Genomic DNA, 25,101 nt, shown 5'->3' with positions numbered 1-25,101 from the left:
GTGCTCAAGATTCGTGACGGCAGCTCGCCACTTCGCATCTACAACGAAGTTGTGGCATTGGCGTGCGATCGACGACTCTGCCACGTCATCATCGAGGTGCCCATTGAATCTCTCACCATCGCGATGACGGCCCTTCCACGCCTCGACTTCCACCTCGTCCCCAACTTCTCCGTCTCGGAGGCCTTCCGCTACACACACCACCTAATCGACCCGCTCGAGCTAACACACTTCGTTGAGGTGGTCGGGACAAACAGCAACGACCTCGATGAACTCCTCGCCGCTGTCCGCCACGCACACATGTCTGCCACTACATACACCAACCAGAAGCTTGTCAAGGCCATGAGGCAGCTACAGGCAGCGTGGGCAAAGGATCCCTCCCTTCGCGAGGCAGTCATAAAGTTGGCACGCTTTCCGTTTGAAGAAGGACAGAGCGAGGGATACGACTACTCCAGCCTACGCAACGAGGCTCTTCGAGACATAGTCATGTACAATGCAGTTGCGGATGTCTGGATGTTCCAACAGAAGGTGTTTCACACAGCGGCTTGCTGTTGGCAGTAGCCAGCCATGTGTGCAGCCCGAAGGTGTCTTGTTGTTTTGTTGGCCCCTGTGCGTGCAGAGGTGACTGTCGCATGGACGTCCCACGGACACTGCTCTCACTGACAGCTTTCTTTCCCCTGCTTTCAACCCTAGCTCTCACGTAGGAAGCAATGAGCAAACTTGGCGCGATTCTCTACGGTGCGGTGGGCTTCCTTGCCTTCCTGTTCGTGCTGGTTGGGACGCCGATAGACCAGTTCCGCGCGAAAGAGAAGGGAGCCACTGGCAACACTCCGTGCATGACGTTGTGGGGAATTAAGGAAGACTGCCACAGCACGAAGTATGAATTCACCGTTGGGGAAGATTTTCGTGAATGCCCCTCAGTCTTGAGGCTGTTCAGGATGGCCGAGGCGTTCTCCATTATTTCCATTTTGTTGCTGCTTGCTGCCACCGCACTTGGCGTGGCGGCACACTTCTGCCTAAAATCTCTCAAGATCTTTGCGACCCTGCTGTTGGTGGTCAGCATTGTGACGGTTGGGCTCGTTTGGATACCCATGGCCTACTTTTACAACCATGACGTGGACAATTGCCTTGGAACACCGCTCAAAACATGTTCGAAATACGGTGGTGGCTTTGTCATCATTGTGATTGGATGGTGCCTGATATTTGTCGCCGTCGTGCTTCTGCGTATGCTATAGCGGGTGCATCCACCGTCTGCATGCGCCGCTGGAGACCAACAAGCGTATTCTGCTCTACTATGCCCCGTGCCATGCAGCTTTGTGGATGACCTCCCTGCAATACTTGATTGGGTTACTTTCCTTGGTTTATTTTTTTAATTTGTTGTTGTTTTTGTGGCTGCGTCCAATCACCCTGTGTTACCCAGTGCTGTTAGAGGTGGAGCGGGTGCTATAAAGACATGTGTGCATCTGCTGCCCCTCTGTGTGTGTGGGCGAACGCTTGTTCCCCGGCCCAGGGAGAAATGAATAGATGGTAAGCAGGCAAGAAGAAACGGAAGGAGGAAGAGAATTACGTTGTGTACTCTGACGAGGGTCTCCACGAGGGACCCGCGTCGCCGTGTGTTTGTGATGGGACGTTTTTTATTTTTATTTTCTACTACTTGAATGCGCGGTGATGGGTTATTGTGAAATGAATGTTCGCGAGGAAAACTGGATGTCTGAATTGCTATATGTCCTGATAAGATGAGTATATATTTCTGTAATATATTTTTTTTTACGTGTTTTTTAAAGGCCTCGATGGATCGAGTGAAGGAACCGATAGCGGCACGGTGAAAATTTTTGTTTTTGTTTCTGCCGTACCACTCACCCCCTTTTTTGTTTCCCCACCTCGCGGTGGGGTTCGCTGGCTGGAATTCCCCAAAGTGTACCACTTCGCCAGTAAAAAGTATCTTCAGTCCGGATAGGGCTCACCATTTCACGGTATTTTTTATCATAATAATATATATCTGCAAATATAAATATAATTGGAGCAAAGAACGAGGATGTGGCGAACCCACTGCCTCTCCATCACCCCTCCTTTCCCCGTGGTATGCTGTTTTATTTAGACAATTTCAGGATATGGTCAGCAGCTCGGGCGATCTCTGGATTTTTTACGCAGGTATCGCTGGCACTGTCGCCTTTTTCGAACGCCAACTGCCGTTATCTGAGCACACAGGTATTTGGGTTTGTGTATTGCTTTTTCCGGTTGCGCATTGTTTTGCCGGCGCGCGTCTTTTTTAGGAGTTTGTGAAGAGAATTGCGGGAAAGCTGGCTAACTTAATTAATTTTAAATCCTGATAATAACGAATTCACTTCTTTATGATACTTTTCTGTCTTATGAACGTGGGAAGAACACAACTTTAGGGGGGAGCAGGGAGCAGACAGCGAATAGGCAATTCTATTCTTGTTTTGCTATCCAACCCAACCCCCTTTTGATACCCGCCACGCGGCGGGGTCTTTTGCTCGGAAGACCCTAAAAGTCTGCCACTTCGTAAGTAATTATCTTTCAGATTCTAACTGAGGACAAAAGACCATGCGAATGGTCAATCGAATTTATTTATTGGATAAAAAGAAAACATTGAGGCAATTAACTAACTTTGCGATAACCCTCTTTTTTTCCAATACCTTGTTTGTTTTCTATAGGAAATTTCAGGATACGGCCAGCGGTACAGAAGATTATTCTTTACTTTTGTGGAGGGGGAGGCAGGGACGCGCCAAAGAGGGAGAGGGATAGGTCCCAGCAATAAGTAGTGATTCCCGTAGGCAATCTCTCTCTATATCTATATCTATATATATCTCTATTGTAGAAAAAGCGAGAAGGGAGAGAGGAACTGGCGTGATGGCATGTGTTGATTTTAAGAAGTCAGCTGTGGTCGGGGTGGAGGATCTTGTGTTGCTGCCACAGCTTTCTGACAAGGCCATAATGGAGAACCTCAAGCTGCGCCACAGCAAGGACATCATCTACACAAGTATTGGCCCCGTCTTGTTAAGTGTAAACCCATTTAAAAAGATACCGAATTTATACGGTGAGGAGCGCATCGCGTTCTTTCGGAGTGGTGGAAAGAGTAGCGGCGGTACTTTTGGGATCACCCATGGTGGGCCGCACATATTTGGCTTGGCGGAGGAGACATACCGCACCATGGTGTCAGAAGAGGAGAATCAGTGTGTGATCATATCAGGGGAGTCGGGAGCGGGAAAGACGGAGGCGTCCAAGCAGATCATGCAGTACATCTCGGCTGTCTCTGGTAACACAGTGGAAATGCAGCACGTGAAGCGTGTTATTCTGGAATCCAACTCGTTGTTGGAGGCTTTTGGCAACGCAAAGACCGTTCGGAATGACAACAGCTCTCGATTTGGGAAGTTTTTTGAAATTTTTTTCGATCGCATGGGTGGCCCTGTTGGCGGGCGCATGTCGAACTTTCTTCTGGAGAAGTCACGAGTTGTTAGCCAGCAGTTGGGAGAGCGGAGCTTCCACGTGTTCTACCAATTTTGCCACGGGGCCAGTCCGACGCTACGTGAGCGACTGCGGTTACGGCCCCCGGGTGAGTTCTTCTACTTGAATCAGGGCGGCACGCTGGATCGTGATGGCGTTGACGACGCGAAGGAGTGGGCGGAGACACTTGCGGCCATGGAAGCGATGTCGATTTCGATGTCGGACCAGCAGTCCATCTTTGACACACTCGCTCTCATTCTCCACCTTGGGCAGCTGCAGTTTGCCCCGTCTGCGGCAGACCGTGAAGACGCCGCATTGATGGTTTCAAATCCGGAGGAACTGAATTTTTGCGCCATGCTGTTGGGTGTAGATGCGGCAGTGCTTGAGTGGGCATTCACGTGGAAGCGGCTAGAAATGGGCACCAGCGAGGTGGTCAACGTTCCTCTTGACATACAGCAGTGCCGCAATGCCCGCGACGCCCTCGCGAAGACGTTGTACCACCACTTGTTTGACTTTGTCGTGGAGTCGGTGAATGTGGCTTTGGGGAAGAAGCCCTACGACTTAATGCTTGGCGTTCTTGACATTTACGGATTTGAGATTTTTGAAAAGAACGGTTTTGAGCAGTTCTGCATTAATTATGTCAATGAAAAACTGCAGCAGATCTTCATTGAGTTAACGTTGAAGGTTGAGCAAGAGGAGTACGTGCGGGAGAAGATACCATGGGAGGAGATCAAGTACTTCAACAACAAGATTGTCTGTGAGCTTATTGAGGGGACGCAGCCACCCGGGCTCTTTTCCGTCATGGACGATGTGTGTGCCACGATGGCGAAGGAAAAAGAGTCCGTGGCTGACATCAAGATGCTTGACAAACTAGACGCCGTGCATACTGGTAACCCTCACTTTAACAGGACAGAACGAGGGTTTCGTATTAAGCATTACGCAGGAGATGTTTATTACAATGCGGAGGGATTCACAACCCGCAATAAAGATCTTCTTGGTGCTGACATTGCCTTGGTGCTTGGCACCAGCTCCAACCAATTTCTGTTAAAAATTCTTGCGGAGACCATTGCGGGAGCAGCACAAGGTCGCACGGTGGGAAAGAAACCACGTGTGACTACCGCAGGATTTAAGATGCGGCAGCAGGCGTCATATCTTGTCAAGACGCTCATGGGCTGCAACCCACATTATGTGCGCACCATCAAATCCAATGATGAGAAGCGCCGTGATTTTCTGGATGAGGCTCGGGTGTTGCACCAAGTAAAGTATTTGGGTCTTCTCGAGAACATTCGTGTTCGTCGAGCAGGGTACAGTTATCGGCAATACTTCGACAAGTTTCTCAAGCGCTTCAAATATGTTAGTTCTGAGACGTTTCCACGCTCATTTAAAGGCTCGGACCGTGATGCCTGTGCCGCTATCCTGCGACATGTCGGAGATGCCTTACCGCAGGGCTCATGGCAGTTGGGCCAGCAAAAAGTATTTATCCGACAACCACAGCACCTATTCACACTTGAGGACCTTCGCGAGAACGCTCTGGACAATATTGTCTTTAAGATTCAACGCGCATGGCGCCGTTATCAGCAGAATAAGGACAGCGTTCTCATGAAGAGCGCCATAGGGCGTATGTATCTCAAGGCCGGAAAGACACGACGGGCGGATAGTGTGTTCCGCCCTTTTTTTGGTGATTATCTCGACTACCGCAACCGACTCAAGCCACTTCACCCATACGTGGAGTTTAACCCCATAGGGAGCGCTTGGAAGGAGTTCTGGACAGAAGCGGGGAAGCGCTATTACCATAATGCGATTTTCCAACAGAGTCAGTGGGAACGTCCACGTGAGATGTCTCCGCAAAAAATTGTTTTTACCGCCCTTGTGGAGCGGGTTGTCAATCATCAGAAGGCTCTACTAGAGAAGAACTTTTTGATTATAACAGATTTGGCTGTCTACATGATACAAGAACGGTTGGAAACCATTGTCCAGCCCGCTGCGAAGCCCACAAAGAAGAATGCTCACCCTCTACCACCTTCGAATTCTACCATAACGAGGTATCTTCTTCAGAAGCGACTGGATTTGCGTCTATTGTCGGGGATTTCTCTCACCACACATGCGGATACGGTTCTCCTGTTGCACTTTTACCAACCAACCGTCCCGTATCGGCCAATTGTGGGAAATACAACAGCCAAAAGCAGTAAAAAGGTTTATCATTGTGAATGCTGTGGGGGGAAACTACTACCAGCGGCGACGAAACAGAACTGTCCTGGTTGCGGTCGTCTTTGCTGTGCTAAAAAATGTTTGCAGTACAATCGGCCGCTCCCTACACTTCTCGGACACAGCAAACCGGTGCGAGTATGCCCCAATTGCGTGCACGGGGAGCCTTTTGAACCGGTTGAGGACGTGGTGTTGATGACCCCCATGAAGACTGAGGTTGTTGCTGTGCTAAGGAAGTTGTACCGCCAACTGATGGGGAACAAAGTGCCCGTGACGATTAGTGACGGTTTAACGTACCATCTCTTTGGGGAGAACCGACCGTGGATCCTCACAGCAACAGCTTTACCGTCCATTTCTGAAACGGCACTCATTTCATCTTGCCCCTTTACCCTTGCAGTTAGCGCGCCGCCGGGTATTTCTCAGGAGATTATTCAGGCAATTGAAACAGCACGGGAAAAACGACGCGGCGCAGCGGCGGAACGGCGCAGGAAGGAAGAAGAGGAGGAGCGTGCCCGCGAGTTGTTGCGGGAGAGGGAACGCGAGGAGGAACATCGTCGTGTTGTGGAGGAACGCAAAACGGCGAGGGCAGCTGTGGAGCAAAAGCAGGAATCGGAACGGCTGCAGCGCGAACAAGCCGCTCGCGATCAACGGGAGGAGTCGGCAAGAATCGTTGCGGAAAGATCAACATGGTATCGGTGATCGTGACGGAAGGGGGTTTTCTGCTTAGTGGAACCAGGCATTTTAGATGCCACTACACCTTTCCTTTTTGCTCTGAATTCGGCTTATTGATTGCTTTTGGTTTTTGCCACGGAAATTTTGCTTTTTTTTTTGTTTTTATTGCCGTCTTCTTCTTCTTCCCCATGTGTATATATTTCTGCTTTTGTGCGTTTGGCGTGTACTGCACTCCGCTTTTCTCTTTCTTTGCCTCTCCGTTTGCTTGTTTTTTTCTTTTTTTTAGTAATGATGGTGGAATCGTCGTCGTTGGTGGAGCGGGAGAACGAAAATGCCACGCAGGCCAGCGTCGAAATGCTGCGGCAGGAGCTCATTAGGAAGCGGGCTGAAATTGACTCGCTCCGCCTCCTCCGGAAAGAGAACAATTACCTGCGGGAAAAGGTTCTTGCGCTCTCCGACCGGGTTGATCTGCTGACGGCAAAATGGACGGAGCCTGTCACGAGTGGTGAAATCTCACTCCGGGCACAGCTGCTAGCGTACCAGCGACACAGCCGTGTGCTTCAGGAAGAATTGGATCGCAAGGAAGAGACAATTGTTGAGCTGCAGGGGAAAGTGGAGCAGCAGGAGGATGAACTTCTTATTTTCAAGCGACGCTGCGAGATTCTTTTTGGGCGCCTTTGCACGGCTGGTGCAGTCTCGCCTGTCAAGAACAGGGAGGAGTCAACAGGTGTTGGAACGCCAGGAACGGTTTTCACGGACGAAGACGACCCGACAAGTTTTTGGTCGCTCATCCGCAAGCTTCGCGGGGTGGAGATGGAGCTAGACACGCTGGGCGAGAGATTTGTTTCTCTCCAAGAGGACTACGAACGACGGGGGGTTCTTGTAGCCGCCATGCGGCGTGAAAACGCGGCACTTCGTGCTTCGGTCTCCCAGCTTATACAGCAGGTACGGCAGTCGGCCGCGTTGCAGTTGGGGGGCGGCATGGAGAATGGTGCAACCAAGCCCCAAATGGAGGCAGGGGAGCAACGGGATGACAATGCCGTAGATGCCCATCCAAAGCTGTTTGCACACCTCACACAGAAGGAGGAGAAGCGGAACACAAATAAACGCGGTGATTCGCAGGGCGAGTGAGCAGCGAGTTTTGTGTTTTTGCCCTTTTTATGCCTCTGCGTTAGAAGCCTCACGTACAGGTAATGATATCGTTTTTACTTTTTTACTTCTTTTTTTGTGAGCATGTATCCGTTTCTTTTTTTTCTTGTCGTATTTTTTCTGGCGGTTGATTTTCTTCTCGGACGATTTTTATCAGCCGCTGAGTATCTTTTTTTGTTCTCCCTTGCCACGCCATTCCTGGCAATGCGAGGCGTGGGATCCAATTCGCTTTTTGTTCTTTTTTTTTTTTTTTGGGTGTGTGTGTGTGTGTGTGTGGCGAGGAAAAGGAGGAGAAAGAAGAAGAGAGGCGTGAGAAGCCCCTTCCAAGAAAAAAAAAAATGTCGAACGATCCGTCCATGAACACGGCGCTGCTGAACTTCTGCACGTCGCTCAGCAACGGATCGGGGAGCGGCGATCGCGAACAACTCCCGCGTCGTAACTCGGAGGAGCTGCAGTGGCTGAAGGAGGCACTGGCGTCTGTTGAGGCACCGGAGCGGCAGATCAAACGTCTTTTGGAGACGGTGGCACGCGATGGCGTCACGGAAGACGATTGTGCTGCGGCCTTGGAGGAGCTGAGCGAATTAGTGGAAGACATCAATTGGGCTGTTGAGTTCTCGCTCATGAATGGCCACCGCATAATGCTGGATTTGCTGCGCAGAGGAAAACTGACAGCGGAAAGCGAGCCGGTTCGTCAGGGCGCAGCGATGGTCATTGCTCACGCCGCGCAGCTGAACGAAAGAGTGCAAAAGTGCTTTGAGGAAGCACAGTGGGAGGAGGTGTTGATTCCATTGCTGAGGGAGGAAAAGGCTCCCGCCGTGTTCGCCGCTCTCCTGCACAGCTGCAGTTGTCTTTGCCGTGAATATTCTCCGAATGCCCTTTTATTCAAAAAAGCAGGGGGAATAGAAGTCATCACCAGAGTGTTAAGGAGCGAGTCTCTGGATGGATGTGACAAGAAGATTATTAAGCGCGTTTTGTTTCTCGTGGGATATCTCACGGAGGTGCTTGATATTGCCACAGAAGATATGATTCGTTCCGTCTCTGTACATGCCGCGAGTTCAGATGAAGAAATACAAATGAATGTGGCGCAAACTCTTTTTTTGGTTGCCGAGAAATCCTGCGCCATAGTGAGGCGTGTGTTGAAGGAAGTGGCGCCTGGGTGTCTTGTGCGCTGGAGGAACGCCTTGCTTGGCGAGGAAGATGACCCTAGGCGGCGTCTAGTAAATAAGTTGGACAGAGAGGGCCACGACGGGTAGTGAAAGAATGAGAAAGAGAGAAAGAGAGGGAGAAAGAGCGGATGGCGTGTTTTTTTCCTTTTTTTTTTTTTTGAGTATTCCACTTTTTTATGATTTCCAATTATAAAATTATTCGTATATTATTCCTGAAGAGTCGTGTTAGTGATGTTCACCGCGTTTTGGGTGCTAGGAGTGGGGTGGCCGGCTTCTCTGCTTTTTTTTTACCCTTCTGCCTCTTCAATCACGTGCGTGTCCAGGTTCTGTCTTCTGCACTCCGTGTTTTGCCTCTTTTTTTTTTTCTGAGCCAATTCTTCTTTTAGAGTCCGTGGGCCCGCACACACGCACAGTCGATTGGCTCAGCTAACACATACATTAGGGCTAACCCGCGGATGAAGCCTGTCGCAGCAGGCACACTTCCGGCAGACCTCATTGATGCCATCCGTGGCGGTGCCGTGACGCTCAATCGAATAAACGATGAAATCGTTGTCTTCCGCGACGCGAGAGGGGGAGTTGAGTGGCACTGCACTCGTCATGCAGGACGCTTGTGCTCGTACAGACACCAAAAGACTGGTGCCAATGGGAAAGCAGAAATATCTCGTTTTGATGCTGTGAAAAGGATGACGGTGCAGCCGGAGGAGAAGAGCCCACCAAACACAAGCGTAACGGAGGAAACGAATCCACCGCCTCTTACTGAAGCCTCCAAAAGAACCGCCACGCTCTCTGAAGTCATGCAGCAGTATCGCTCCATGGCGATGAAAGTGGCACACCTCTTGGCACCGGCACCCAGGGATCAAAGAGAGCTTCGCCGCTCTTTTGCGGCTGAGGACGGTGACGCGCTGAATGCTGTGCTGAGCACTCTTACGGTGCTGAATCATCGTGGGCAGCGGGAGCTCTTGGACGTTGGTTATGAAATCATAGACATTGAATCCTACAGCTCCAAGGCGGTGAAACAGCAGGTGGCGAATCTGGCACTTCCAAAGGTTGCACACAATAAAGCCGTTTTGGATCGCTTTGCTATATATGCAGATCGGGACGTGATGTTGGCGGTCTGCTCAAAGGGCATCATGGCCGGACTGGGAAGCTTCAAAAGAAAGCGAGAAGAGGAAGATGATTCAGAGGATGCGGAGGGCGATGAGGGCACTCTGGGACGAAAAGGGGAGGAAACAGCGCAGGGGGCAGCACTGACACTTTTCACCCACATGGATCAGTGCGGCATTCGATGGTGTGATGGTGACCTTACCGAACGGCGGTGGGTCTTGTCGTCAGCGGCAAAGGAGGCGCTGGCGCAGCGAAAGCGCGCACACACCGCGGTTGGTTCTGGTGCGTCGCAGAGGCTAAAGCCCATGCCAATTGTCAACGCATCGCAACTTGCTGCGGCACACGGCAATTATGTCGTTCTTCACAAGGAATACCATATTTTGTACGATCTGTTGAAGCGTGTGGAGGAGATAACCGAAGCAGCAAGAGGATGGTGCCAATCCAATGCCACTCGTATATCGGAGGAATTGCGTGAGGAGATGCAGCGCTGGTTCGCCGCGCAGGAAGGTCCCTGGAGGACCCTCATTGCCTTGTTTGACGTTCTTCACAAGGCGCTCTACGAACTGAAAAGGGAAATTGAGGACTACGTGAACCTCCGCGAATGGGGTGTGTTGACGTGATTGAGGCTCTGGTGTTCCATTCTTGGCTTCCTTTGGGGGGAAGGAATAAAGGGAGAGGAGAGGAGAAGAAATATTTGGTCAGCATGGAAAGGGGTGGGTCTCCATGTGCACCTTTCCCCCCTATTTTGTGCGACTATTGCAACGGCTGTGGGTCTTGCGGGTGTTCATGCGGCTGTTATTTTTATTCTTGTTGTTATTGTTGTGTGTGTGTCTTACCAACTGTTGTGGGCTTTTTTTTTCTTGAGTTTGCCGGGCGCACGCAGAGAGAAGGATGACTTCCCCACCAGATGGCCATCCGTTGGCGCCGCCGCCGTACCCGCTTGGGGCCGAGCTGGATCCCAACTTTATTCCTCAACACGATGGCAACCTTCATTGGCCGCCGCTCTCGCCTTGTGAAAATGACGACATGCACGAAGACCACATTAGCTTCTTACGCACCGTTAATGCTTTCCGCTCCTACAGAAAGCAGGCGATGGGTGTTCGAGATATGCGTTTAAATAACTTTATGAAGTTTCATCAACAGCATAAGCAAACTCTGTGCATTGACTTGGAACGTATGTTCAGCAAGTACCTTGAGTGCATTGAGACTAACAGCTGCTTTTTTGAATCTATCTGTAACGTCTCCTCGGAACTCTTTGATACCTACTGGCCTAAGGGAACCACCGTTCGGCCTGAGGATGTCCCGGAGCCCACCCCTCTAGATATTGACAAGGTGTTTACAACACTCCGTCAGTTTGTGCGAGATTGGTCCGCAGAGGGCGCCCCTGAAAGGAACTCTGTGTATATGCCCATTCTTACGACACTGGAGAATTCCTACCCCGACCGCGCGGCACGAGCGGACGTGAAAATTCTTGTTCCCGGCGCTGGTTTATGCCGTCTTTCTGTCGAGTTGGCTTTGCGTGGTTTTGCTGCACAGGCAAATGAGTTCAGTTACCACATGCTTATTGCGGGGCACTACATTCAAAATCACGTTGTGTCCTCCTGTCAGCACACCATCTACCCCTACGTTGACAACACTAGTAATCTTGTGAACCGAGAGGATCAGTTTGTGGATGTGCGCATTCCCGATTTGTGTGCCTTTGAGGCTATTGACGGCCTTAATGAGGAGGAGCAGCATTTCTTTGGTGAACTCTCAATGGTGGCGGGTGATTTCACGGAGGTTTACACCAAGGAACACCAACGCAAGAGTTGGAATGCTGTGGCGACCTGCTTTTTTATTGACACGGCTCACAACATTGTGGAGTACATAGAAATCATTTACAACCTTCTTGTACCAGGAGGGTACTGGGTGAATGTTGGGCCACTTCTGTACCACTTTGCGGATTCCTCAGATGACATGTCAATTGAGCTTTCATTAGGGGAGGTGCTCACAGTGGCGCAGCGCATCGGATTTGTCCTTCTTCGCCAACCGGAGTTTATTGACACAACATACACAAACAATAATCGAAGCATGAAGCAACTGGTTTATAGATGTGCCTTTTTTTTACTTCAGCGGCCGCTTACAGAAGAACAGGAACGAGAACAGCAGGACGGAAAACTCACGGTGGAAAAGATCTAAAAAAAAAAAAAAAAAAAGGGCGGGGGGACCAAATAAATAAACGACCTATAAAAATAAAACAACAACGATGTGCGTACACAAATTCATGGTGACAGAAAAAAAAAACACACATATTCGGTAGCGGAATGTGAAGCAGGGGGTGGGTAGGTGGGTAGGTATGAGGTGGAAAAATAAGAGGAGTGGGAACACAAAAACAAAAACAAAATGAGTGTTTTGTGCGCCGCGGGGTAGCTGGAAATTGAAGAGAATTTTGTTGTCAAATTACTCTTTTTTTTTTTTTTTTTGTTGTTGATCTTTTTGTTTGTTGTCCCTCTCCTCCCTTTTGAAATTTGCGTGCCCGACGCATTGCTGCTATCAGGAGTAATTTTGAGCAGTTGTCTACATAAATAAACGCTGGTCTCGTGTGTTGGGACGCTTCTCTTGCCGTGGGTACTTAACGGTGGCCGAGGGGTGGCTCGAGGAAGGCCCGGGATGAGGGGAGAAGAAGAGGGGAGGTGGGAAGAAAATAATACAAAAACAAAAGATGGTGGTGGTGGTGGATGGAGGAGGGGGGAATGAAGTCGCTGGAATTAGTGGACACTTCATATTAAAACCAGATCTTCCTTATATTCCGTTTTTTCCTTTTTTTCTTTTCTTTCAGGGGTCTTGGTGTCTCTTTCTTTCTCTCTCAGCTGTTGTCATACTCTTTTGGTTTGTGTATATATATTTTTTGTCCCTTTTGTTCTTTTTCTTTTCTTGGCCTTTCAGGCGGCAAAGCCGACGGAGACGACAAGAACGTGGACCATGCCATAGCCCTGTGTGTGTGCGTGTGTGCATGTTGCTTTTTTTCCCGGACTGCTGGTTGGGTGCTGTTTCCCTCTTTCCCTGCATTACATGACTCTGGTTTAACTTTTTTGTAAGTTTTTTTTTTTTTTTTTTTCTACTTTCTATTTGGGCGTGTGGCAGCTCTCTTTCTAGACATGCTGAAAGCAGCCTGCCACGAGAAGGATTTCATGGCGTAACCCAAGCAAGGAGATGAGGAGGTGGTCGCGGCACCCACTGGCGTGGAAAATCCCCACAATTTATCTACACAACGTGTCGTTCGTCTTAGTGACATTGCTTCCACCGTCAGCCCGCTGTACCGTTACTTCTCCTTCCCTGTTTGTCACAGTAACCATGACAAGGAGCCTTACTTCCCCCCTTGTGTTCGTTGCCCGAATTGCAAGTGTTGCCAGCTGCATATGCAGTTTTGCAGTGGCGCCTACGGCATGCGCCACGTTCTGGCGTGGGTTGTACGCAGGCAACCGCCAAAAGTGGGGGAGGGCCGAACCATCAGGTTGCGTGGCGATACGGGAAAATATGAGGAAAAACCCTTTTTCAGATTGCCTGTGTGTCGTTTTGAGGTGGGTCCTGTGGTTATCACACGCCACCTCATTTATTGTTCCCGCGAGCAAACAATCGAAACGGCGGATCGAGGGGGGCGTACCGGCACCTTTGCTGGGATGGCATGTCCTCGGCCACTGAACTTTCTTGACGTTTTTTTCAGTGTGTTCTTGAGCAGTACTCACAGAGGAAGAGAGATGAAGAACTATCGGGTTCTGCAACGTACCGCAATGCGGGCGGTTGCCGCACAAGCAAGAGCACTCTGGGAAAAACTTACTTTCTCGCCAGCGAGAGAATGTAAGTTGAGATCAGATGAATTAGAGACAAAGGCTGGGAAGTCTTCTGGCCCTCGGCGAGTCCCAATTGACTGGAGAAGCCCTCCGTTCTTTGTCTCGCTTCTTCCATGTGCCCCTGTGGGTAATAGTGGTCTCACATTTGTCTTGTGGCTTGGCGAACCTGCCCGTCATATCATTACTTCGTACATCATTGAGGATGGGGAATTCTGGCGTTCCAAGCACACGTGCATCTATGGGGGAAAGGACAATCTCGAGCGTGCTGACAATTCAGACCCCGCTTCAGGCCTCAAGTGGGAGGGTGAAGTGAGGTGCCGACGCTGTTACGGCCCTGGGAGCTGCTGGGGACTCATATTCAGGCGGCACCGAGAGGAGCAGGATGCGATGCCTACCATCCTGCGAGTGCGTCGCGGATGCACAAGACGGAGGATAACGCGCCGTGCCATTCAGCGCCGCTATGGCGGTGACTGGGGCCCCGGCACGAACGACATGGCATGGGTCAATAATCATAAAACACGTGCTCAGTTTATGGCGCTCCTGGTCGCATACATGATGCGCACAACGCTCTGCGGGCCATACAGGCAGCGTCACATCGATCCCCCTCCTTCTTCTTCATGCGAAGCACCTACAGAGGCAAATTTGGGCACCATCTGACATCTTTTTTTTTTTTTACTTTTTTTACTTCCCCTTTACGGTTTATTTATTTCTAACACCTGGAGCGACTCAATTGCATGTCTGCTCGATCCATCTGTTTCCACTTTTTATCTTGAGGTCTTACTTAGATACGCTCAATATTCTCATTGCCCCGTGCTTCTTCACTTTCATGTCCCACTAAACACGTGGCACCCTTCCGCGGGTGTGTACGTGTGTGTGGACCACTGATCATTATTTATTTATTTATTTATTTATTTTTGTCGGGGGGAATTTCTTGGAGTTGGCCTGCGTTGTTTTCTTTTTTTTTTTTTTTCTTGCTTGGGGAGATGGGACCCTTTTTTTTTTTTTTTTTTTGCCCGTTCCTCTGCTCTCGGCTCATTTCTTCCTCTGTTTTTGCTGCCTACTTCTCCCCTGCAGTGTTTTGGCCGTGACAAAGACCAAATGGATTCCGCCAGGAAGCTGCAGAAGTCATCGTCCCATGGGAACTCGGGGCGGAACCCGCGGGGCCGTCCCTCAACGCATGTGGAGCAGAATAGACAGTACGAATTTCGACTCACGCGCGCAGATGTGGAGGCGGCATTTGCGTTTTTTGATGTACAGAACAAAAAGGATTTAAAACCACGCGACCTGAAGGCGCGCCTCACTGCCTTTTACCCTAACATGACAAACAGGGAGCTGAAATTCCTCCTGGAGTCTGCGGATGGTAACTTTACGGTGGAGACGCTATGGGGCATCATTGATAACTACCATGCGATGTACACATCAACAGTGACGGCGGAGAATTTGACTTTTGATCCTGTGAAGGAGGCGTTTAAAATTTACGACCCGCAAGGTCGCGGTGTTGTGGATGTGGAGGTGTTGGCGGATATCATGAAGCGCATTGGATTGGGTGAGCTCTCGCAGGAGGAGTTAGAGCTGTTGATCCAAACTGCCGACTTTGATAAGGACGGGAATATCAGCCTTGAGGACTTCCGCAATCTTTTGAAAATCGGCAGGTAGAGAGGCGCGAGAAGGAGAGATAAAACATTCCTTTCCCTCCCTCTCTCTCTCTCTCTCGCTACGCCCATCAATATGTCGGTCATGTTTCTTTCCATCCCCACCTACACCTGTACTTGTTCTGCCGCTGCTGCTGGTGGTGGCGTTGTTTGTTTGTGTGTGTGTGTGTGTGTGTGTGTGTTTGGTTATGTATAGCAATATAACTGCCGTGAAAAAACGGCGAGAATGTGTGGGGAGGGGGAGATGGATGGGGGAAGGGTGCGTGACACGCTCCCTGCAGTGTTTCTTAAGCATGCCTTTTATGCAACACCCCACAAGGCGCCGACGCTTTCATCTCCACCGATATTTGATTTAACCCCCCTTGTTTGTTTCGCCTGCCGCTGAGGGGCGGAACACGGCAGCACCAGGCACGAGAAGAAGTCTCTTAAGGTGAATTTAATACACAAATATAAATAAACATACTTACGCAGAAACCGAAAAGAAGAGAAAGGGGGAAAAAGAACAGTGACGATGGAGAATTGCGGTGACGGCAGTTCTTTGGAGCAGTCCCTTCTGAAGGAATTTCCGCAACTGCACCTGGTCCCGCAAACAAATCAGCTGAGGTTTCTATTTACCGTCATTCGCGACAAGAAGACAACCCGCACAGATTTTGTGTTTTACTGCGAGCGGATCATTCGTCTTGTGGTGGAGGCGGGGCTTGATTTGGTTCCTGTTCTGCCAAAGGATGTGACGACACCAACCGGCGCCACCTACAAGGGCTGCATGCCTGATCCACAAGGCATTATTGGCATCAGCATCCTTCGCGCCGGCGAGTCTATGGAACGCGTTCTTCGAGAAACTTGCCGCGGTATTCGCATCGGAAAGATTCTGGTTCAGCGGGACGAGAAAACAGTTGAGAAGTGTCCGGATGAGCGGTATAACTACAGCAAAGTTCCAAGGGATGTGGCTGGACGTCGCGTGCTGCTTCTTGATCCTATGATTGCGTCGGGCGGCAGCGCCATCCACGCCACAGATATTCTTATACGGGAATACAAGGTGCCGGAGGAGAACATTATTTTTCTTAACCTTATTACGTGCCCAGAGGGAATCCGGCGGTATATGAGTAGATTTCCAAAGGTCCACGTAGTGACCGCGGCGATCGATGGGGCTCTAGACGATTCCAAATACATCGTCCCCGGACTGGGTGATTTTGGCGATCGCTACTTCGGGACACATGATTAATGCGGAGTACATGTGGAGATGATGCGGAATCCGCAACTAAACCAATGTCCAATAACGTTTTTCCGGTTAGTATTGGTGCAGCTGCGGACTCTGAAGGATGGAGAGTGGAGGAGAGGGAGAATGGTTCGCATGTAATGGGCATTCACGCCTTGCTGGTGTGTGTGTGTGTGAGGGTACTGGGAAGTGTTGTGAATGGCTTCTATTGGGGACAGGAATAGAGGTCTGATGCATGCTTGTTTTTGTGACATATGCACATATACATATAGGATTTGCATGCACACGCACGATTCCTGTACAAATATGCACTTTTCTTTGCATAGGATGCATGCTTTATTTTTGCGGATTTAATATTTTTTTTTTTTTCTCTCTTTTCTCCCAGTTTGTGTCATTATAGGGAGGGGGGTAAAAGGGGAGTGGACGGTGGGGAAGGGCTTTTTGGTGAAAAAAAGCTGGGAGAGGGGAGGGGAAAGGGGGGTTAGTGAAACGGAATTAAGAGGCACTCAAAGAACGCCCTCGAAAAAAAAAAAAAAAGTTAATTTGTGTTATTTAATTTTAAATATATATTATTATTATTTTTTTTTTTTTTGTGAAACAAAACAAAACAAAACAAAAAACAAATAAAAATAAAAATAAAGGAGAAGATGCGGATGTCTCAAAGTCGTTACGTTACTTTTTAAAAGGCGAGCCAATATATATGTATATATGACAACAACAACAACAACAACCGAACACAGCATTTGGTCTGCTGTTATCAACGCGTTGATTCGCTGTGTTGTGCACGGCTTCGGTTTTGCCCGCAAACTGCCCGTTTTCTTTATTTTTATTTAAATAAATAAATAAATAAATAAATATATATATATATATATATATATATATCTTTCCCACACTTGCTTTGGTAGGATCGGCTTTTTTTTCTTTTCTTTTTGCTTTTTTCCTTCTGGGCTCACATAGAGAGAAGGGAGGGATCGACGGCGACATGAACGGTGGTGTGCCGCCCGACGTGGCGTCTCAGGCCCAGGCGAGACGAGAGGCGGCCGCCAACCTGGGGACGCTAAGAAACCCGCTGCTGGCGCTCGCGAAGATATTGCCCCCCGACAGCGGCACTCGTCCTGTGAAGGAGATTTTGGCCCATTTGCAGAGGGAGGATGCCCCTCGTCTTGCTAGTCTGCTGGAAAATCTAAAGCAGGAGGTTCAAGGGGCCTCTGATTTGAACAATGATGGGGCCGAGAAGTGGAAGGAAGAAGGACATAAGGCCTATGATTTTGGAAAAATGAACGAAAGTGTGCTAATGTACACTCGGGGAGTGATGTATGCCAGTCAAGATGACACCTTAGCATCACTCCTCTATCACCGCAGCAAAGTTTTTTTGGCACAAGCACGTTTTATGGAGGCGTTGGCAGACACCCATGCTGCTTTCACAGTTATGCCAAACAACTGGGAGGCATTGGAGCGTCGTGGTGTATGCCTGCAAAAGCTGGGGTTTGAAGAAGAGGGCAAAAAGGATATCCATGCGGCAGCCATTTTAAATGTGGATTCTGCAAATGCAGCAACTGTAATCTCCAAAATCCTACATGCAGATTTTGGCAGGAGTGAGGATGAGGCAGTGAATTTACTTGGAGGAGGAATTTCTTCCCCTCATTTGAATGACATCAATTACAACGGTAATATGAAAGGGGTAGAGGCAAAAAGGCACTTGGAACCCGGAGAGATTATCACGGAAGCACCCGTTGTCCATGCGTTATATGATGATCATTGGGGCATACGCTGCTGCTACTGCCTACGCGTGACACAAGCCTTGTATCCTGGAAGCGCCTATCGTGAAAGGGGAAAATTATCTCGAGGGCTCTTTTGTGGTGAGGTGTGCGCCCGCCTGAGTTGGGAACGCTATGGCCAACACGAGACCGCAAACCCCTTTTTTCAGTTGTGTCCTATCGATGCCCTGATTGCAAGTCGCATGATGTGTTCTGATTGTGCAGTTTCCGGGTGTCACTCGCTTCGTGGGGACTTTACGGGTGAGTTGCACCCTGCGGCCGTCATTGGGGGCTATGAAACCGCTGTGAGCCTCTGTGCACTCGTGTTGGATGCCGTGAGTTTAGAGGATGTGGATCGTTTGCGCCTTGCTCAGCGTCAAGTGATGTTGTGCAGCTTTGAGATAAAGTTTTGGACAGGGTCACAGGTAACAATCAATTCTGAAACTCGAGAGGCGTTCATTGATGAGTCGCGGCCCATACCCGTCGGGAAGGCGCTGTATGTGTCTGCTTCGCAATACCGTCACTCTTGTGACCCAAACTGTTTTGCCTCATTTGTGGGGAATCCACTTGGCTGCTCTCTTTACCTCGCCATTCGTGCCATACGTCCTATTCCTGCGGGTGAGGAACTTACCATTTCCTATCACAATATGACAACGTACAAGGCTGTTAGTGCGCAGTTCCGGCGTCGCGCCCTTGCTGAACGATGTGGATTTATATGTAACTGCCGGGCCTGTGTGGATACCAAAGAGGAACGCGTCACAGTTGAAAAGAAGGGTTATTACATTCAAGCCAGTGATTTGTATCAGAAAGGGTGCCGATTGATACGTGAGGGTCAATATGACGTGGCTGTCACAGTCTTGTCGCAAAGCTATACCATTGCCATGGAACACCTGTGCCCACCACCCCGACCCCCGCAATCTATGATTCCGAAAACACATATGGCTTTGGCGAGGGCATTTAATCGCCTGAAGGACAACAAAAAATGCGTGGAACACCTATTGGCCAAGGTGGAGCTGGACCGCCAAATCTACGGAGAAAACTATTCGGAGTTTGCGGACGACTACATTCGTCTTGCTTACTTTGCACTCTCCGAGGAGGAGAGAGGCGCCTTTGCGGAACGAGCAAAGGCCCATCTCTCTCGTTTCTACGCCCCATCGAGGGAGCTCCATGCTCAAATGAGCCGATTCAACTCGTTTGTGGTACGAGCCTGCTCCTAAATTGCTGCGTTGCTCGGATTCCTTTTCCTTCTGGCATTTGTTGTTTTTTCCACTACTGAAATTGTTCGTGCGCGTATTTTTGAGAGGGATGTTTTACCTATTTAGTTCTTTTTTTTTTTTTTGCTGTTTCTTCAGTTAATGAATGAATTTTAACATGGCGGCAGGGTGTCTTGTTCTTTATGGACTAGTTTTCGTGTTTTTGGCTTGTTTTGTCTTTTGCGGTGCTTCAGATTTTTTTTTTTCTTTTTTTTTTTTTTTTGCGTGTCTTTGTTTGTGTGTGGGGGATTTGCTGTTGACATTTAAAATGTATGCAAGCATTGGCACGCGCACGCAAGCATACACCGCTCCGTCACGAGGGGAAAAGCAGCCACAGAAGAAGGAAGCAGAAATAACGAGAGAGAGAGAGGAGAAGGAGAGTGAAAAACGCAGCAGGAGCCTGAAATGTTCCGTGTTCTTCGAGTCACTGGTGCGTCGCCGTTTTTTGCCCATGCGCTGAACACGCGAGTTCGTTTTTGCGCCACGGGTGGTGGGAAGAATGATAATAACAATAATATTGATAGTAACAAGAGCAATGATGTAGGAAAAGAAAAGGAGGGCGGAGAGGAGTCGAGACCCTTCAATAACTCCACGTCTTCCACAGAGGGTCTTCTTTCAGGGAAGCGTCATCCAAAGGGCTTTGAGGCCTTTTATTCAAAATACATTTTGGGGAGGATGCCATTTACGCGTGTTCCCGCGGAATCCGTAAAACGCGCCTACACCATGTCACCTGAGGAGCGTATTTTAACAATGAATTTGGCGGCTAAGGCTCTCAAATGGAAGCGAATACGCCGGATAGGAATTGTTTGTTTTCTCTTGGCGGGCGTTCTCATGGCTCGAATGTACGTTTTGAGGTCGTATATGGTTGGGGAAATCAATAACTATGCGGCGATCGCTGTAGATTTGTCGAAGCATACAGCGGCATTTCTTGACGAGAAGGGAAAATATCTGGGTATTCGAAACTTTGTGGACTACAGGGCATTTGAGGCCACTTGTGACAAGAACATGGATATTCTTATTTTATTCCATTCATATTACCCATGGGTTCCAATGTTGCTTTTGTGTCTGTTGCCTTTTCTAGCGGCGACCAACTCCACCTTCAGTCGTTCGGCAAAAATGGCATCTGTTGTTGCAGAAAAGAGTCGATTTAATTTTAAACGCGAAATCTCCGTCTCCACTCGATTAGCGGATGTTGCCGGTTTAACGGAGGCAAAACACGAGGTTGTGGAGGTGATTGACTTCTTGAAGAATCCTGCCCGTTACCAGGCATTAGGGGCAAAGCTCCCCAAGGGGGTTCTCTTGGATGGGCCTCCCGGTGTGGGGAAAACACTGCTGGCGAAGGCAGTTGCGGGAGAGGCGATGGTGCCGTTCCTTAGCTGTTCCGGAAGCGAGTTTGAGGAAGTGTACGTTGGTGTTGGGGCGCAGCGAGTGCGTGAGCTCTTCCGCCAGGCGCATGAGCATAAGCCTTGTGTGGTGTTTGTGGACGAAATTGATGCCTTTGGCCGGAAACGCAAAACAGAGACAGGAGGAGGGAGCTCGAGGGGCACGTTGAATGCTTTTCTCTCGGAGCTGGACGGGTTTAAGGACGCCACTGGGATAATGGTTCTTGCGGCCACGAATCGTGTGGATATCCTTGACAACGCTCTCACCCGATCTGGGCGGTTTGATCGGAAAATAACGCTTGAAAAGCCCTCTTATAAGGATCGGGAGGCGATTGCCAAGGTCCACCTGAGCCCATTAAAATTGGAGGCGTCGAGTAACATCCACGAGTATGCAAGGATCGTGGCCGCACTTACTCCAGGGTGTAGCGGGGCGGATATATTTAATATTTGCAATGAGGCCGCTATTCAGGCCGCTCGTGAAAAGAAGGACCATGTCACGCAACAACATTTCCATCAGGCGGTTGAACGTGTTTTGGTTGGATTGGAACGAAGTGCAGTGAAGTTGAGTGAGACTGAGCGGGAACGTATTGCGTTCCACGAGGCCGGGGTTGTTATCCTTCACTGGTTTCAGGATAAGACAGACCCTGTGGTCAAGACGACGATTCTCCCTCGTGGACGTCACCGCACGGGTGTCACGCAAAAATTACCGCAAACAACATTTATTTTTACTCAGGAGCAACTGATGCAGAATTTAGTGGCCCAATTGGGTGGATATGTGGCTGAGGAATACTTTTTTCAAGACATCTCCACCTGCGCCGCGGAGGATGTACAGTCCGCAACGAATAAGGCTCGACATTTTGTCTGTACTTATGGTATGGACCCGGAAACCATTGGGCACTTTGGATATCAATTGGATCAGGAAGATAGTATTCAAAAACCCTTTGGTCCGGTGAAGGAAGATGTCGTGGATCAAGCCGTTCATCGTCTCTTGGAAGTGGCTTTGAAAGGGGCACGGACGATATTAAACCAATACCTTGACAAAACCCGCGTGGTGGCTGGACTTTTGATGCGACAGGAAACTCTCACCGCACATGAACTCTGGCTCGTCCTCGGGGACCGCCCTGTCATGACAAGAGAATTCCGGGCTTACCTAGAAAGCTGATCCATTTTTCACGTTTATTCAAAAAGCACATATATATATATATCTGTGTGTGCGGTGGTATGCAATTGTGCTGGTCGTGGCTTAACAAAAATAAATAAATTCTGCGCGAAGATATTCAGAAAATTCCCTGTGAAAACCAAAAGGGCTTGCCCTAAAAAGGAACCGGTGTATATATATATTTATTTACTGAGTTGTTGATTTTTTCTTTTCTTTTTTATTCGCTTCTTTCTGGCGCAATGTATAAATAAGTGCATACAAATATAACATTTGGGGTGTCAAGGCGCTTTAAAAGAGTAAGGATATTCTTCCTTCTGCTGCCTTCATCCTCGGTTGAACACAGCCATGTCAAGTGAGTCCGAGAAGTGGTGCAACCTGGACACTCCAACAGAGGCGTCGTACACGCCGCGGAACAGTTGTGAGTGGGAAACAACAGGCTTCCCAGTGGACGGGTGCGAGGCACCACGATCTCTCAGTATGGTAACGGAGGATCTTGACGGGGAAAAGAAAGTGCTCCAAGAAGAGAGGGAACAACTGGCGCGGGAGCTGGAAAACACCAAGAAGGAAGTGGAAGGGTTTCAACGTGCACATGTCGAGCAGGCGGCTGCATTGCTTGCTGAGAATAAGCGACTGAAGCAGCAGCTGAAAAATGCCAAGTATAAAATGAATAATTTTCAACGTGCGCATCGCGGGCGGGAGGCTGCACTGCTTGCTGAGAATAAGCGACTGAAGCAGCAGCTGGAAACCACTAAGAAAGGCGTGGAAGAGTTTTATAGTGTTCAGTGATGACTTGAGAAGTGATTGGATTTTGCAAATACACATATGGGCAGTGCTCATTTCTTCCGAACTGGAAAGAGTGTACACAGCGCCCATTGCCAAGTATTAGTCTTGAGCTTGGGAGCGGCAGGACGAAGTTCATTTTGTGAACTGGGGGAGGGAGGGGAATCTATACCTTGGAGTTTGAAAGGTGACATGCTGAGGATTACCGAGTGTTGGCAGTAATTGATGGGACGGCCAAAAGTGAGAACGGTGGCATCCACGATGACGTTCGCCGCAACACAAAAGGGGAGTTTCTGAAACAATTGTTCGCGAGGAGAACTGGATGTCTGAATTGCTATATGTCCTGATAAGATGAGTATATATTTCTGTAATATATTTTTTTTTACGTGTTTTTTAAAGGCCTCGATGGATCGAGTGAAGGAACCGATAGCGGCACGGTGAAAATTTTTGTTTTTGTTTCTGCCGTACCACTCACCCCCTTTTTTGTTTCCCCACCTCGCGGTGGGGTTCGCTGGCTGGAATTCCCCAAAGTGTACCACTTCGCCAGTAAAAAGTATCTTCAGTCCGGATAGGGCTCACCATTTCACGGTATTTTTTATCATAATAATATATATCTGCAAATATAAATATAATTGGAGCAAAGAACGAGGATGTGGCGAACCCACTGCCTCTCCATCACCCCTCCTTTCCCCGTGGTATGCTGTTTTATTTAGACAATTTCAGGATATGGTCAGCAGCTCGACTGAACTTTCATCGTTGAGTTGCACGGTCTGCCGCGAGGGCCAGCAGCAGAGCACCGTCCCGAAGACTTTAGAGGGTTCTGCACAAAAAGGGAACGGTGCGAGGGTCTACGGCGGGGACCGCCTTATATCAGGAACTCGATATATCCATTCGCTTCGGAATGGGCCACCGGATTTGGGGGGTTGGCTGAAGTAAGGATTGCTTGCGCATTGGGCGTCGCCGTTCGGACGCCTATCGGCCACCTCGCTCGGGCAGATCCTTTCCGAGCATTGGGGTCGAAGGGGCTGCTGCTCGACGGTCCGTCACCTCGACGAGCGAAGGAAACGAATTGAATTTGAGGATTTCCGTACAGCATGCGCTGCTTGTGAGAAAGGCAGGTAGTATTTGTGAAGCGTTGGAAGTGCCCGTCGCGGGGTGGACCGGCGGCGCCTTTTGCGGCGGTGTTGGACAAGCCGTCAGGACAGAGATGGCGGTTCATCGCATGGCCAAAGGCAAGCAACGCCCATGAGGACGCCGGGGTCATGGTTGCTCTGCCATTTCACATTTCGCAGTATCTTGGCGCATTATGGGACGAAGCCGCTGCTTTACTGGATGTGGATGCGCCTTTTTACAGGCAGCTCTTTTGGCGGATATGCACGGGCGAGTTTCCGCTGTCGAGTGGGATTTGTGGATCTTGTGGAATTGACTCGCCCCCCACGGGCCACGAATGTTGTCCGGAAGTTCCCCGCACCGCCGCGAGGGTCTTGGCGGAAGACCCCGAGATGGTAAGACCGCAGTCTGTGGTGCCGCGCGTGGCAAGGAGACTTCTGTTTGGATTTGGGGTGTCCGAACCAGTGGGCTGCGGAGGAGTGTGGTTCAGCGGGGCCCTTGTCAAGAGCTGTGAATCTATTGGTGCATCCTTCAGCCGTGAGACGACGAGCGCCGCCTTGAGGCACGATGCGAGTACGAGGATTGAGGGAGGCCGCGTGTCTCCGAAAGCATGCAGCTGAGGGTGTGGATGGTCTGGTCCCCGTATGATGCTGTGCGGCGGTGCGGGGGATTCTCTCTTTTGACATTAGCTCTTGTTTTTTCAACATATTGCATCCCCGACTGTCGTGTCCTCACGATCCCGCAGACGTGCCGCCATACGCACCGAAACTGCGGCTCGAGCGGCCCCGCAAATTGCCGGAGAAGGAGCTCGTTTGCCTTGGGGCAGCCTCGCCAGCTCCTGCCATGTTGGCGACAGACGCGTCTATGCACGGATGGAGCGGTTTACTGCTTTGGGGGCGGGGGAATTGTTGGCGGCTGGCGGCGCGCGGGAACGGGTGCCAAACACAATTCGCCCGCCGACGAGACCCCGATGGGATCACCACTGGTGGAGTTTCGCTGCCCCACATGCGGCTTTTAGCACTAAAGCAATGACGGACTGACCCGCTTCCGCACGGCACGCCACGGGCATCAACCAGAGATCGTGAAAACCGGCGAACGTGAATTGTGCAATGAAACAAGTCCGCATCCACTCCGCTGCCCGGCGCTGCCGGCTATTAGACAAAACATGAGGCGGACACTTGGGAAGTGAGGAAGCTCTGCCTCA

The 25,101-nt window shown here is 49.8% G+C and overlaps 12 protein-coding genes across 12 annotated transcripts, besides 20 other annotated features; all 12 read left to right on the top strand.

The window, feature by feature from the left end:
• Tc00.1047053507739.130 (tuzin) lies at nt 1-558 on the top strand (the record flags this gene model as incomplete). Its single annotated transcript, XM_806410.1, has 1 exon — nt 1-558. A coding segment is annotated over one exon (558 nt), but the record flags the coding sequence as incomplete, so codon positions are not given.
• Nucleotides 1-2,244: a sequence feature (areas merged during assembly that could not be assigned to a particular haplotype. This can correspond to areas where the two haplotypes were merged or to regions with more than two copies in the genome that were merged during assembly.).
• Tc00.1047053507739.120 (amastin, putative) lies at nt 708-1,232 on the top strand (the record flags this gene model as incomplete). Its single annotated transcript, XM_806409.1, has 1 exon — nt 708-1,232. One exon carries the CDS (start codon nt 708-710, stop codon nt 1,230-1,232), a length of 525 nt encoding a protein of 174 aa, XP_811502.1.
• Nucleotides 1,674-1,935: a mobile genetic element.
• Nucleotides 2,245-2,288: a sequence feature (haploid, Esmeraldo-like haplotype).
• Nucleotides 2,269-2,710: a mobile genetic element.
• Nucleotides 2,289-6,344: a sequence feature (areas merged during assembly that could not be assigned to a particular haplotype. This can correspond to areas where the two haplotypes were merged or to regions with more than two copies in the genome that were merged during assembly.).
• Tc00.1047053507739.110 (myosin IB heavy chain, putative) lies at nt 2,869-6,366 on the top strand (the record flags this gene model as incomplete). The annotated part of the gene is made up of 1 exon (XM_806408.1): nt 2,869-6,366. The coding sequence occupies one exon, from the start codon at nt 2,869-2,871 to the stop codon at nt 6,364-6,366; it is 3,498 nt and encodes a 1,165-aa protein (XP_811501.1).
• Nucleotides 6,345-13,806: a sequence feature (heterozygous, Esmeraldo-like haplotype).
• Nucleotides 6,628-7,470, top strand: Tc00.1047053507739.100 (uncharacterized protein; the record flags this gene model as incomplete). Its single annotated transcript, XM_806407.1, has 1 exon — nt 6,628-7,470. The coding sequence occupies one exon, from the start codon at nt 6,628-6,630 to the stop codon at nt 7,468-7,470; it is 843 nt and encodes a 280-aa protein (XP_811500.1).
• Nucleotides 7,744-7,764: a microsatellite.
• Tc00.1047053507739.90 (hypothetical protein, conserved) lies at nt 7,827-8,741 on the top strand (the record flags this gene model as incomplete). Its single annotated transcript, XM_806406.1, has 1 exon — nt 7,827-8,741. One exon carries the CDS (start codon nt 7,827-7,829, stop codon nt 8,739-8,741), a length of 915 nt encoding a protein of 304 aa, XP_811499.1.
• On the top strand, nt 9,110-10,378 carry Tc00.1047053507739.80 (hypothetical protein, conserved; the record flags this gene model as incomplete). The annotated part of the gene is made up of 1 exon (XM_806405.1): nt 9,110-10,378. One exon carries the CDS (start codon nt 9,110-9,112, stop codon nt 10,376-10,378), a length of 1,269 nt encoding a protein of 422 aa, XP_811498.1.
• Nucleotides 10,650-11,936, top strand: Tc00.1047053507739.70 (hypothetical protein, conserved; the record flags this gene model as incomplete). Its single annotated transcript, XM_806404.1, has 1 exon — nt 10,650-11,936. One exon carries the CDS (start codon nt 10,650-10,652, stop codon nt 11,934-11,936), a length of 1,287 nt encoding a protein of 428 aa, XP_811497.1.
• On the top strand, nt 13,157-14,245 carry Tc00.1047053507739.59 (hypothetical protein, conserved; the record flags this gene model as incomplete). The annotated part of the gene is made up of 1 exon (XM_806411.1): nt 13,157-14,245. One exon carries the CDS (start codon nt 13,157-13,159, stop codon nt 14,243-14,245), a length of 1,089 nt encoding a protein of 362 aa, XP_811504.1.
• Nucleotides 13,807-14,604: a sequence feature (haploid, non-Esmeraldo-like haplotype).
• Nucleotides 14,477-14,502: a microsatellite.
• Nucleotides 14,605-14,857: a sequence feature (areas merged during assembly that could not be assigned to a particular haplotype. This can correspond to areas where the two haplotypes were merged or to regions with more than two copies in the genome that were merged during assembly.).
• Nucleotides 14,687-15,244, top strand: Tc00.1047053507739.50 (hypothetical protein, conserved; the record flags this gene model as incomplete). The annotated part of the gene is made up of 1 exon (XM_806403.1): nt 14,687-15,244. The coding sequence occupies one exon, from the start codon at nt 14,687-14,689 to the stop codon at nt 15,242-15,244; it is 558 nt and encodes a 185-aa protein (XP_811496.1).
• Nucleotides 14,858-25,101: a sequence feature (heterozygous, Esmeraldo-like haplotype).
• Nucleotides 15,275-15,301: a microsatellite.
• Nucleotides 15,388-15,422: a microsatellite.
• Tc00.1047053507739.40 (uracil phosphoribosyltransferase, putative) lies at nt 15,752-16,462 on the top strand (the record flags this gene model as incomplete). The annotated part of the gene is made up of 1 exon (XM_806402.1): nt 15,752-16,462. One exon carries the CDS (start codon nt 15,752-15,754, stop codon nt 16,460-16,462), a length of 711 nt encoding a protein of 236 aa, XP_811495.1.
• Nucleotides 16,805-16,825: a sequence feature (AT_rich).
• Nucleotides 16,979-17,048: a sequence feature (AT_rich).
• Nucleotides 17,052-17,074: a microsatellite.
• Nucleotides 17,168-17,187: a microsatellite.
• Nucleotides 17,291-17,338: a microsatellite.
• On the top strand, nt 17,439-19,430 carry Tc00.1047053507739.30 (hypothetical protein, conserved; the record flags this gene model as incomplete). The annotated part of the gene is made up of 1 exon (XM_806401.1): nt 17,439-19,430. One exon carries the CDS (start codon nt 17,439-17,441, stop codon nt 19,428-19,430), a length of 1,992 nt encoding a protein of 663 aa, XP_811494.1.
• Nucleotides 19,662-19,689: a microsatellite.
• Nucleotides 19,872-22,010, top strand: Tc00.1047053507739.20 (mitochondrial ATP-dependent zinc metallopeptidase, putative; the record flags this gene model as incomplete). The annotated part of the gene is made up of 1 exon (XM_806400.1): nt 19,872-22,010. One exon carries the CDS (start codon nt 19,872-19,874, stop codon nt 22,008-22,010), a length of 2,139 nt encoding a protein of 712 aa, XP_811493.1.
• Nucleotides 23,074-23,340: a mobile genetic element.

This window comes from Trypanosoma cruzi, genomic scaffold (genome assembly GCF_000209065.1).
Source record: "Trypanosoma cruzi strain CL Brener 1047053516391 genomic scaffold, whole genome shotgun sequence".
Lineage (NCBI taxonomy): Eukaryota > Euglenozoa > Kinetoplastea > Trypanosomatida > Trypanosomatidae > Trypanosoma > Trypanosoma cruzi.
Note: the sequence above shows the minus strand (reverse complement) of the source record. Positions and strands in the feature narration are given on the sequence as shown.